General features: G+C 42.3%; 1 protein-coding gene across 1 annotated transcript; it reads right to left on the bottom strand.

Annotated features, from left to right (window-relative positions):
- Positions 1 to 299: 299 nt before the first annotated feature.
- Positions 300 to 9,979, bottom strand: ARPC3 (actin related protein 2/3 complex subunit 3). Its single transcript, XM_058691275.1, has 7 exons — positions 9,824 to 9,979; positions 7,571 to 7,670; positions 4,396 to 4,472; positions 2,510 to 2,578; positions 1,537 to 1,663; positions 1,093 to 1,187; positions 300 to 616 (listed from the first exon to the last, which is right to left on the bottom strand). The coding sequence occupies exons 1-7, from the start codon at positions 9,827 to 9,829 to the stop codon at positions 554 to 556; spliced, it is 537 nt and encodes a 178-aa protein (XP_058547258.1). The 5' UTR covers positions 9,830 to 9,979; the 3' UTR covers positions 300 to 553.
- Between the last annotated feature and the right edge of the window lie 2,999 nt (positions 9,980 to 12,978).

The following is a 12,978-nucleotide window of genomic DNA, read 5'->3' as shown; positions in this document are numbered from 1 at the left end:
TGACCACCACTGAATTGTACACTTTATTATTATTTTTTAATTATTATTTTTTAATGTTTATTTATTTTTGAGAGAGAAAGAGAGCATGAGCAGGGGAGGGGCAGAGAGAGAGCTGTCAGCACAGAGATGGACGCGGGGCTTGAACCCACAAACCATGAGATCATGACCTGAGTGGAAGTTGGACGTTTAACCGACTGAGCCACCCAGGCATGCCATGAATTGTACACTTTAAAAGAGTGAATATTAGCTCAAAAAAATTTTAAGTGAATGTCAAAGATAAGCAATAAAGTGTTTTGACATGGAATGTTAGAAATTTCTTTATTATTACCTATTCTTATTAAGCACCAGCTTAATAACACAGAAAATTTCAAATCACCCTTCGACAACCCATTCTTCTCCCCACCACCCTAATTCTTGATAAAGAGCTCTTCAAGTGAAGACATGCTCTCTTCTCTCTTCCGTATAAAACTTTATCAAATAAAGGCAAAGAACTGTGTACATCTTGCTGTAAAATGCTGCCCATGGCTGTGGGAAGTGTCTGCCCAGGCTCCTTTTACTGTCCAGGTCCTGAAAGACTCTTGTTCATGAACTGTCTCTTCACAAAGCAAGTCCACCACTAACAAGAGGGGATAAAACAGAATGGATAGTGGGTGTCAAATCACCATGCAAGTTTAAGATATGGTCAGAATATTAATTTATGTAATAACAAAATGTAATCTTGGCCTGACATCTCTTACGTTATAAACTTCTTGAAAACACATGTAAAAAAGGTTTTTTTGACTCACAAATCAGTCAAAATTATGATGACAAAAAAATGTAATACATTCAAGATATCTCACACAGAAAATCTGCCCTGTGGGTTTACAATGCCCTAATATAAGAACATACAACCAAAAATGTTTATTGTATGCAATTCATTATTCACTGTGACTCACTGAACCCCTACTATGTACTAGGCACATACTCAAAGTTAAGCAGCACTGCAATACACAGACTAAAATATTCTTGCAAGGGAAGACCTTAGTTTATTTAATAGTAGCTGCATGATAAAAGGTTATTTATCAACTAAGTAGGTAAAGAAGAGGGTCTTACCTTGCTAGGTTTATCATTCTGAGGGTCAAAAACTTTCTCACAAAGTCTCAGTCCAGTCTCTTGTCTCAGCTGCTGTAAGTAGGCCCTCATCACCTCTAAAATAAGGAGCCAGGAGAAAAATAAGAAAAATCCTGTCTGAGAATGCATCCCCAGTGTGTGCTGGTTGCTGGACAGTGACCTTGGTAATACATTTCTACACATTCAGACAAGATATGAAATAGAAATGACAGTCCAGTGGTTTTATAACTATTCTGGTTCAAAGGATTCTCTACATGTTATATTTGTTGCCAAGAATCTTTTGTGACAGTTACTGGTAAGATAGTATCTGTGCTAATGATTCTACTCTCAACCTGTACACCAATCAAGACAAAGAAAGGAGGGGGTAAATAATCAAATGGAGAAAATCTTGTGCCATAGAGAGGGAGGTGGAAACCCTGTTCTTACCATCTTCCTGTTTGTTTGCAGGTTTGGCATAAATTGCATTAAGTGGAAAACCAGGCTCTCCAGGAATGGGAAAATTAGTGATTCCCAGGGTATACATTTCTTTCTCACCTTGGCTTTTGGAATTGCACTAAAAAAAAAAAAAAAAAGAAAAAGAAAAAAAATTATACACACACACATATTTTACAGAGAAAAGGATAATAACATCCAATTTGTAATTTTTTAGTCTAAGTAGATGTGGCTGGGATTACTAATGTTTTTGGGTGCCTTCTGCATTCTGGGAAGCCTCTAGGCCCCTCCCCAGAATAATGTTTTAAATGACTAAAACATACAAAATTACAAAAGAAATCATTTATAGTCAAACACAATAATTACAATATTAAAAAGCCAAATTTATGACATACTCCTACAGGCACTTCTTTATTAATGCACTGCATGACAAGATCCAGGCAGGGGCCTAATAACTAAAATATGAAGTAGTAATGAGTGAAAATAAAATTTCAAAACATCTTCAACTCTGAATGTAATAGGAAAATGTTGTGATTTCTACTGAAGAAAAAGTCACAGGTACAGCTTATGCTACTGTGGGTTGTTGCCTACATTAATAATTACAGTAAATGCTAAATTTCAGTTACAAGTTAGTGAAAAGAAAGATGTAATCTTTTCCCCTCTCAAGCTCATGAACCTTTGAATTATATCCTTGGACCCCAGGTTGACAACCTCTGAGCCAAGAGTTTAAAAGAAAGATTTCTGTCTCGGGAAGATACACGCAATGCCTTAAAACACCACACCCTTATCTTCTCATTAGTCAACTAAATTATAGGTTTAGAATCCACATTCAGATTTTCCTCTTGGGTCCGGGCTGTAAGAGAAAGTACTACTTGTCCTGAAAGTCTCAACAAGTCCAGATGGCTAAGCAGGTGAACATGTGTTAGTACTGTGTTTTCCAGATAGACAATCATCCAAGCTTAATTACCTTTTGGAGTTTCTTCAGACACTCAGAAATATAGAGAGTTATATATATCAAGGTTCTATCAGCTTCATTCTGCAGGGGTGGGGCAGGGGTGGGAACACAGAAGTTAAAAACAGTCCTGATTAAAACATAACAATCACGTGCAATAAAAATTCAAGCTTTGTCTTTTGAGCATCAACTGAAAGCTGCAAGTATAGTTCCTACAGCACCAAAAGTTGCCATTCTCCAAATGCAGTCTTCTCGGGCCACTGGTGTGTCCGCTCCTAGGGAGGGAGCCGCCTGTTGCCATCCTGAGCTGTGTGGCTGTTTTTGTTCACCTTGGCTGCCCTCATCCCTGCATTCCCCTTGCCTCTCAGTCCCCGGGAAGCTGTGCCAACAGCACCTCCCTCCGTGTAGGAAGGAGAGTTACTAGAGCTGCCTGGAAAACCTGAGGTGCACCATATGGTCAGCTAATTTTTAAAGCTCTTTCACTTCAGAGTCTCTGCCGAGAACAAAAGCCTTTATGACTTTAAAGGAGGAACAGCTATTTCATGTGTGTCTTGTTTTTGTTTTTTTTTTATGTTTGTTTATTTTTGAGCAAGTGAGAGAGACAGAGCACAAGCAGGGGAGGGGCAGGGAGAGAAGGAGACACAGAATCTGAAGCAGACTCTAGGCTCCAGGCTGTCAGCAGAGAGCCCGACAGGGGACTTGAACTCCGGAACTGTGAGATCATGACCTGAGCTGAAGTTGGACGCTTAACCAACTGAGTCACCCAGGCACCCCTTCATGTGTCTTGTTCTTAAAGAGCTTCATGAGCCCACCTCTTGATCTAATTAAAAGGAAAATGTGAGGATTGGATGTTGAGCAAATGTGGCACATACTTCAGGTTAAATCTGGCACAGATCTACAGTCTAAAAAAAACCAAATTACACATGTCCTTTTTTTTTAAGATTATATGACTCAGAAGAACGAAATGTGGCAGAATTACATTTATTTACACCTATTACAAACATAACACTTAGACCGTATATTAAATACAGAATACGTTGAGAGTATCACAGGACAGTTAGATTACAATTTCTAGACCAAGAGTCTACAAACAAAGATTTTCACACCCTGATTCCAAAAGGTCAAAGTTTGGCAAGGAGAGGCTGAAGTTCCATATTCTAGAATGTTATCAATAAAAGTTGTTGACATTCCTGTAACTTGCTCATAGAAGGAACTCAGAAAAGTTCTTTTTTATTTTGTTTCCATCTCCCCCTCTCCTTTTCTGCCACCTTCCTTCTACCTTCCTCTTGACCCCGTTCCTCACAAGAACTAAGAGCAGAAAGGAGAAAAGGGTAGTCAAGGGAAGGACCAGGATCAGTGAAGTTTCTTTATTGCTCCATTTCAGGTCCAGGACACAGAAGTATATAAAAATACCGTATCATGTAGGATTTTTTAGTTTTGGACTGGCACACAGTAGGAGCTTTACTAATGCTGATAATAAATAAAAATGTCTAGATGATGGGTTGGCAGACTTCCTCTGTAAAGGACCAGATATTAAATATTTTAGGTTTTGCAGGCCAGGCTTTGTCACAACTGTGCAACCCAGCTGCTGTGGAGTGAATGCAGCCATAGACAATATCTTAAAAAATGTACGTGGCTGTGTTCTAATAAAACTTTATTTGTAAAAAGAGGCAGGGGGCCAGATTTGGCCCTCAGGCTGTAGTTTGCTGACACATGGTACAGACTTTGGAGGAAAAATGAGAAACTAATGTTGATATAGGGTCTAATATTAGGCATTATTCTGGGTTTTTAAAGTCATACAATCTCATTCAATTTTATTTACTCCTCAGAACCCTGACTGCCAGGTAGATTATTATCCCTACCAGAAAACCAAATTAAATATTAAAAGCTCTGTACTTTACCTTAATCTCATAGTTTTTGAAGAAAACATTGGCCTTGAAGTAATAGATGGCTTCATCCACAATATCTGTATCTTTTGCTAAGGAGGACACAAGGGGAAGAAGGCAGAGAACATTAGCCAAATGCGAAAATAACACTTAGAAAAAAACCCCCAGTTCAATGGCCAAAAGTCTTGGTGTCGAGGGGCGCCTGAGTAGCTCTGTCGGTTAAGCATGTGACATTGACTCAGGTCATGATTTCATGTTTCATGGAACATTTGGCTTGGTGCTGACAGCACGGAACCTGCTTGGGATATTCTCTCTCTCCCTTTCTCTCAAAACAAATAAACAAACTTAAAAATGGAGTTGAATAAAATGAGGCTGAGACATGAGGTCTTTAGAAACAATTTCTAGAAAAATCAGTATGTACATGGTTTATTATTTTTTTTAAAAAGCTTGCTATTTTTTTTTTAATTTTTTTTTCAACGTTTTTAATTTATTTTTGGGACAGAGAGAGACAGAGCATGAACGGGGGAGGGGCAGAGAGAGAGGGAGACACAGAATCGGAAACAGGCTCCAGGCTCCGAGCCATCAGCCCAGAGCCTGACGCGGGGCTCGAACTCACGGACCGCGAGATCGTGACCTGGCTGAAGTCGGACGCTTAACCGACTGCGCCACCCAGGTGCCCCAAAAAGCTTGCTATTTTTTAAAGGTTTATTTAAAACAGAGAGAGAGGGAGGGAGAGGGAGGGAGGGAGGGGCAGAGAGAGAGGGAGAGAGAGAGAATCTCAAGCAGCCTCTGCTGTCAGCACAGAGCCTGACCTAGGGCTTGATCTCAAGACCTGGACGCTTAACCGACTGAGCTGCCCAGGCACCCCCATGGTTTATTCTTATAGTTTTATTGTTTTTATAAAAAATATACTCATTAGAAACAAATTAATCAACACAGAAAAATATTTTACTGTCACCCTAAATCTCACTCCCTGGAAATAACTACTATTAACATTTGGTGAACATCATTCCAGACGTTTTTCTCAATGGGTTTATAAAAATAGACTGAGACACAGACTAACTTTGATAAAATGCTATTTAAAACTAAAAACTATTCAATGTAATTTCATTTGAATTTACATACTGCAGTTTCAGGGGAAAAAATCTCAATTGTCATTTAGGAACACACTGGGCTCATGTATATATCTTTCTATGAAAACGATGACTTAATATATACTTGTACAAGCTGTTTTAGGTGGTTAGAGACTGAGAAAAGCCAGAAACACTGTTGTGACAAAGACAGATCTCTTTATACAATTTCTTTGGCAGTTTTTTATTTTCCTTTTCTTATTTTAAGAAGGTCAAAATCCCAGGGTCTTGATATCCGGCAGCTGGTTGCAGAAATGCACAGACTGTTGTGTTTTTTTTTTTTCCCAGAGACAGTTATTTATATTTCTTGTCCATGACTGCTATCCCTCTCACACAGTAGAAATGCAAGGTAATCCTGAAGGTTGAATCCTGTGTGATTCAGCTGACTTTAATGCTGCTGTTCCCCTGCTAAAAAATTTCAACATAATTCTAACTCTAGACTCTGTGTTCTCTCAATCTATTTTCTTACCTAGAGAAAAGGAAACTTCCTCAAAAGATTCAATATTGTTTATAAAACCAGTTAGTTCTTCTAAATGTAAAACTGTGGGGGGTGGGGAACGGGTTACAAGATTTAGAAGCATGTCTGGCACAAAAAAGTGTTCAAAAGCTATCTGTTGAATGTCAAAAAAATTTTTTTGGTTCTGAAAGAGGGGTTGGGGGAGGCCATGCACAAGCGGAGGGGAGGAGCAGAGGTAGAGAAAGAGGATCTTAAATTTAAGTAGGCTCTACCCTTGGTGAAGAGCGTGACATGGGGCTCAATCCCATGACCTGGGATCACGACCTGAGCTGAAATCAAGAGTTGGTCGCTCAACCATCTGAGCCAGCCAGGTGCCCCATAAATAAATTAATTTGATTAATGCTACCTATTATTTAGCTCACAGCACAGGCTTGTACTCCTTCCTAATTCTCGTTCAGGTCTAATCCTGTCTCCTGAGGAAGAGTATCCCTGTCTACAGAAGTCACAAAGATCTGGTTTCTAGGGGCCCCCTTCTCCCTTAAGGGCCCAGGAAATGTTGCAAAGGTGGTAACTAGATACACTCCATCCCTGGTCAATTACATTTTCTAATCTGCTACATGTATTTTGTAACCATCTGAAAAGGCTGCTTCTCAAGGAATCTGGGCCAACATTGATTCTTATTCTTTCTTTGCACTGTAATTCTTTTCTTTTATGCTATTTTTCTTCTTTTTGGTCTTTTATTTTTTCCCATCTGTTCCTTTTTCTTCATCTCAGAATCAAGTAAAAACTATGGCAACTCACCAAATTTATTGAGTTTACTGAGTTTTCCACTGGTGTTGAAAACAAAATTAAGAAGAGGTCAAGTCAAATAGTCTGGCAGAGGAATGGAGACCAGGTCAGTACAAAATTGACAGTGAAAACTATGGTGTTAGAAACCCAAAATGGAAATCACTGCAGATGCTTTCTGGGTACAGGGAAACCCTGTCTAATACAATACAAATCACACTGTTGGCAGAACATCTCAGAATGTGTCAGAAGAGTCTAAAAGAATGGGGCTTTCTAAACAGTAAGAAATGGTTTAAAAAAAGAGAAAGTGAGTACCAAGAAAGAAAGCAAAGATCTAAAATTCAGAAAAACAAGAGAAAGAATGTGCAATGTTATAGAGGGCACGTAAGATTTAAGATCGAAGTACTACTGAAAATGAAGATACTGAAGAATGAATAAAGGAAGTAGGATTGAATGGGAGAAGGGGTTAAAACGGTTTTTTTTTTTGTTTTTTTTTTTTCCTCCCAGCCTTAAGACAGAGAAAGGATGGGGACATGTCATTCTACAGAAATAGCAGCATTAAATCACTTTGTAAGAACTGACAGTGGGATGACTGTCATCCTCTTCCCTCTCAACAAAATATCCTGGAGAACTCAGCAGCAATAATACACTTGATCTTGAAAGGCCTAGAATGCAACATCCACCAAGCATAGAGGAAATACAAGAGCAATCTGAGACCGAGGACCGAACTAAGACTTTGCCTGACTTGAAAACGTCCGAGGATTGCTAGTTGTTTCCTACTAAAATCTGAAAATAATGGAAAGAAGTTTCGACTTACTCTCTCTAGGGGCGGGTCCTTTGAACTGACTTCTGATAGGCAACAGTGCCATGTTTCCAATGAGTTTGGTATCGGGGTCCATGAGAGAAGAGTGGTAAGCCTGTTGTGGCAAGCCAGGTAAGAATACGGAAACAGAAAGAGAGCAAATGTCAGCGGGGCAGACAAGCAACATTTCTCCAGAGGAAACAAGAATAACCCACCCAAGACTAACTAGGGGAGGGGGAAAAAGGGATGGCAGCAGCAATGGTCTGGAGCTGGCTCTTACTGGCTCATGAAAACGGGATGTTATACATTTTGAGGAATTTTGACAAATTTGGAAGTAAGCTGGTTGTTAAACACAGCCGTTACTAAAAATTAAATTATATAAATTTGCAACTAAGTTATATTAAAAACAAAGGTAATAAGTACTCAAAATTCATTACTTTCTATTTTTAAAAATTATTTCACTATGGTCTATGGTCTTAAGGTTATTTATAACTTTTCTATCTTTGCAGTATAAATACTATGTAATGGTGTGCTATTGGGCATCTTCCAAGTTCATGTTCAGTGACATCACATTTGTAACCGGTGGAAGTCTTTATGCTACAAAGATAGGCAAACACGAAAAAATCAGGGGTACGCCCCCCCTTCCCCAAGCTATTGTTAAACCAGAACCCAAGCACTGGCTTTTCAGTTCTGCCACTTCCTGGCTGTGTGTTTGACCAAGACATCACTTTTCTTCTCTTAGCGTATTTCCAAATTTATAAAATGAAGAGTTATCTACTGCCTTCAGCGGGTAGGTGTAGGTTAAAGGAGCAGGGGAAACCACACTTATGAACGCAATTTGTATGCTGATTCCGAGTTCTGCTTTTTACAAGATGTCTGTCTTTCGGTAACTCAAGAAGGGCCCCATTCATATATTCACTCATTCACCGAATGATAACCAAACACCTTCTATGTGCAAGGCATGGTGATAAAATGGTAAGAAAGACCAGTGTGATCTCTGTCCTTGAAGAACTTTCAACCTAATGGGGGACAGGGAAGTCCAGGAACGAGCACAGGACTTTAAAGTCCTAGCTTAAAATCCAGCTTTACCATCAGTACACAACCTTGGGTAAGTTACTTAACTTCTCTGAGCCTCAATTTCCTCCTCTGCAAAATGGGAACAATGGGTTACTGTGAGGATTAAACGGGATAATTTACGTGCGGTGTGTAGCTCAGGGCCTGCCTGGCACACATCAGGAATCAAATGGTAGCTACAAGATTCATTAAATATGTAACTGTGGCTGGCTCTTTTTTGTCACAGGTATGCTTCATCTAAAGCAACCTCCACCCTCACCTCCACCAGCTGTCTTGTTACCCATCGATTTCCTTCCTCGCATTTGTCACTAAAACCGTCTTCTCTTTTTACATTTACATGTTTATCTGTCTCCCCGTTAGACTGTGACCTCGAGTGTAGGGGTTTGTTGGCCTTATTTACAGCTGTTAACAGTGCTTGGCAAGCAGCAGATGCTCAGTAATTTTTGTGTGTGAGTAATCACGTTATTGAACCTCCTTTTCCTCACCCGCAAAATGGAGACCATGATGGCGATAAATTTGCCCCACAAGACGGGCTGTCAGCAATGAAGGACAACCAGCCTACTATCAATTTTACTCCTACCCCGAGGCACACGAAAATAGAAACATCTGGTAACCAGGCGCCGACCCAGCGTCTGCTCTGGCGGCCCTACACCCAGCAGCCAAGTGTGGCCACCACAGCCGGAGCGACAGAGGGGGAGTCCGGGAAGTGGGGTATGACAGTGACAAGCAGCGGGAGTGATCCGCCCCCGGGGGCTGAAGAGGAAGTGGGCCTGTGGGGGGTAGAAAAAGAGAAACCAGACCCTAGACTTGGAGAATTGGGGGAGAAAAAAAGAAAAAAAAAAAAAAAAAAAGCACAGCCCTTGGCTTCTCGGCTCTAGTGAAGCTTTGGGGATCCTGCCGGAGTCCGGGGACACAGGAAGAACGAGAGAAGGGGTCGGCACTGGAACGAAAGGGGCGAAAGGGGCCGGGGCAGCCTCCTCTACACGCTCGGGGTCTCTGGCCCACTCTGCCGCGGCCCCGTCCCCGCTGACCGACCCAATCCTACAGCGACAGGCCCCCTCTCCTCGCCTCTCCCCTTCTCAGGGCCCGCTTCCTCTCTGCCCTCCTCGGCCCGCTTCTCTCAGCTCACGCACGACTTCTCGCCGCTCTCCCCAGTTCTCGCCATCTCTCCACACCGCGACTTCGCCCCCTTACCGGCATCTTGGCGGCACCCGGTTTCAAGCTAGACCAGGAGGTTGGGGTTAGAGCGCTACGCTTCCGGTCCGGCGGCCCGGGCGGGGTAGGCGGAAGTGAGCCGGAAGGGGAGGGTGAGGGGAGGACGCGGCACTTCCGGTCTTGCTATCCCTCTGCTGAGGCGGCCGAGGCTCCGCAGGGAGGAAGGGACACCAGAGGGCACCCGAGCACTAGGCAGGGGCTCTGAATGCCGCGCATGTGCGTAAAGTGTGCGCGAAATGGAGCTGGGTCTTGGGTTACAGAATCCTAAGGATCAATCCCCTAAAAACTTTGCTTTTCCTCAAAGGTCGTTTCAGTGAAGCGTTCCCTAGATCACACTATTTTAATTTTTTTAATGTTTATTTTTGAGAGAGAGCGCAAGTGGCGTAGGGGCGGGGGGGGGGGGGTGGTACAGAGGATCTGTATTGACTGTGCTGACAGCAGCGAACCCCATGGGGGGCTTGAACTCAGGAACCCCACGAGATCATGACCTGAGAGATCATGACCTGAGCCCAAGTCGGATGCTCAAGGGACCGAGCCCAAGGGTCACACTATTTTAAGTTCGACCCCAATCCACTCCGCTGTGTCATCCCTATTTCTTTTAGCCACAGTTATGATTCTTTGGTTATTTAGTTTACTTTTGGTATTTATTTCCCCATCCATGTGGACGTCAAAAAGGCAGGGATTTTGTCCATTTCGTACACCATTGTATCCTCTGTGCCTATGATAGAGATGTACATGGCAGGCATCAAGAAATATTTGTTGAGTGAATGAACCCAACTGGTCCTAACAGTGGAGAAAGGAGAGCACTCAGAGATGGGATTTATGCACTACCCTACTCCAATTTGTGTGTAAAAACTGCGAAAATGGACTCTGGGTTTGAATCCTAGCTCCAGCATTTACTAGCGGTGTAATTTTGGGCAAGTTAATTAACCTCTCTGTGCCTCAGTTTCCTCCCCCAAACTGGAGATAATATACTTACCTCATTGTTTTGTGAGGATGAAATGAATTACATGTAAAGTGTGTAGAACTTAAATGCCTGGAACATGCTAAAAGCTCAGGAGTTTTGTGTTTTTTTTTTTGTTTTTTTTTTACCTATTACTAGAAAGCACCTCATGTGTTAGTTTGCAAACTGGCCCTTGTATACAGGAGGCAAGAAGACTGAAAAGGAAGGCCAATCCAGATATGTAGGTGGTGGTTCTAATAAGCGAGGAAACTTACTTGTAAGGGTTATCTTTGGTGAGGCAAGAGTAGATGTCCCCACCTACATGCCAGACTAAGTTCATGTAGAGGTCATAATTGGGTTCAGTCACATCCAGATGGGCTCAACACCTTATTCTCAAGACCATGTCCTTGGAACATCTCCCACAGCGAGGGGTGGGAGGGATGAGGAACCTTGGACTGCCTGAGTCCAGTTTAAGGGTCAACCAGTGGTCACATCCTCTTGATTATCTTCTCCAACATCACCTCAAGTGCCACCTTATTGCTGCCTCAGGCTGTTTCTCCTGCCAGCCCTTCAGACTGGAACACTCTGCCCCATGTTCCCACAAATGATTTCTTACTCAGGTTTCTGGCCAAATAGCACCATTTAGGAGCATTCATTGACAATGAGCCCAAAGTAGCCCCTTACTCACTCTCCACTTCATTACTGCTTTCATTTCTTCCCATTCCTTATCAAGGTTTCCTTGTTTGTGGTCTCAAGGGCCCAGCATGTCAACTCCATGAGACTAAGGCCTTGTCTGCTCTGAGTGCTCCCATTTTATCCCCAGTGCCTGGCACCCACCAGTAAATTTTTCCACAGAATCATGTCAGGATCTTCAGCAAGATAATGAAATCCTTGAGGACTGGAATGGACATAGTCATCTTTAAAACCCATGTCTCGAGGGGAAGGAAATTCAATTTGGCCCTTCACTTCTTGCCTAGAGGCACATACCAGACTCCAGAAGCTAAACCAGGGCAAAATAGTTCAAGGAGCAATGAGGGCAAATGAAATTGCCTTTCCTTTCTTCCATGGCAATAAAATTTCTAAGAATTTGCAACATGGGGAGACCAGAGTGTTTTTACCCTTTCATACTCAGGGCCACAGGGAGAGTCCCCAAGCAGGACAGCACATTCCCATGATGCCCATTCATGTTCTCGCCTTATTGCCCTCCCATGACAATAGCTCATACCAATGCACCATGATGCAAATACCTGACTTGTACTCATAGCCTAAGCCCCCAGACACAAGTTACCACTGAAAGCTACAGCTTCTCAGTTTGCAAGTCTTTAGTTAAAATGGATCAAATGTGACACTACAGGTGTCTCTCCTGCTATCAAGGCCTAAGAGTGATTAAAATTTAACTGGAGTTGCGGGTTAAAGGGCTTAATTTGTATTGCTAGAAGATCCAGGACCAAATGACCAATGAAGCCTGGGCCCGTTATGAGGATATGAAAGTGAAAGAAACTATAAAATGTTTCTTTTTTACCTTTTTATTTTATTTAAAAAAAAATTTTTTTTTTACGTTTATTTATTTTTGAGACAGAGAGAGAGCATGAACGGGGGAGGGTCAGAGAGCGAGGGAGACACAGAATCCGAAACAGGCTCCAGGCTCTGAGCTGTCAGCACAGAGCCCGATGCAGGGCTCGAACTCACAGACTGTGAGATCATGACCTAAGCCGAAGTCGGTCACCCAACCGACTGAGCCACCCAGGCGCCCCCTTTTTTACCTTTTTAAAAAAGACTTGAGAGAGAGCGCACACATGCAAGAGAGAGCAGGGTAAGGGCAGAGGGAGAGAGGGAGAGACAGACTCCCAAGCAGGCTTTGTGCTGTCAGTGCAGAGCCTGACACGGGCTCCAACTCATGAACTATGACATTGTGACCTGAGCCAAGATCAAGAGTTGGACACTTAATTAACTGGGCCACCCAGGCACCCCAAGACTATGTAAGATATTTCTTAGCACAATGCCTGGCAGAACTCGGTGGGCTTTAGCAGGGCCTGGCCAATGGTAGATACTAGAAAAATATCTGTTGACTGACTAGCCAGCCATTCTCCATGCTTTCATACCCAACCCCACTGAACTTAAAAACACTGAAAAGAAACAATTCGACCAATGTGCACATTAGTTAAAAGAAAAAACTTTACGTCTTTTGCAT

The sequence above is a fragment of the Neofelis nebulosa genome, chromosome 11 (genome assembly GCF_028018385.1).
Source record: "Neofelis nebulosa isolate mNeoNeb1 chromosome 11, mNeoNeb1.pri, whole genome shotgun sequence".
NCBI classification, from domain to species: domain Eukaryota; kingdom Metazoa; phylum Chordata; class Mammalia; order Carnivora; family Felidae; genus Neofelis; species Neofelis nebulosa.
This window is presented reverse-complemented; position numbering and strand designations above follow the sequence as displayed.

Bases quoted from the DNA above. Each gene is read 5' to 3' on its own strand.
- ARPC3 (XM_058691275.1), bottom strand. The intron at 1,188-1,536 runs GTAAGAACAGGG...TCCTTATTTTAG, and splicing joins TGCAAACAAACAGGAAGATG to AGGTGATGAGGGCCTACTTA. The intron at 617-1,092 runs GTAAGACCCTCT...CCCTCTTGTTAG, and splicing joins AGAATGATAAACCTAGCAAG to TGGTGGACTTGCTTTGTGAA.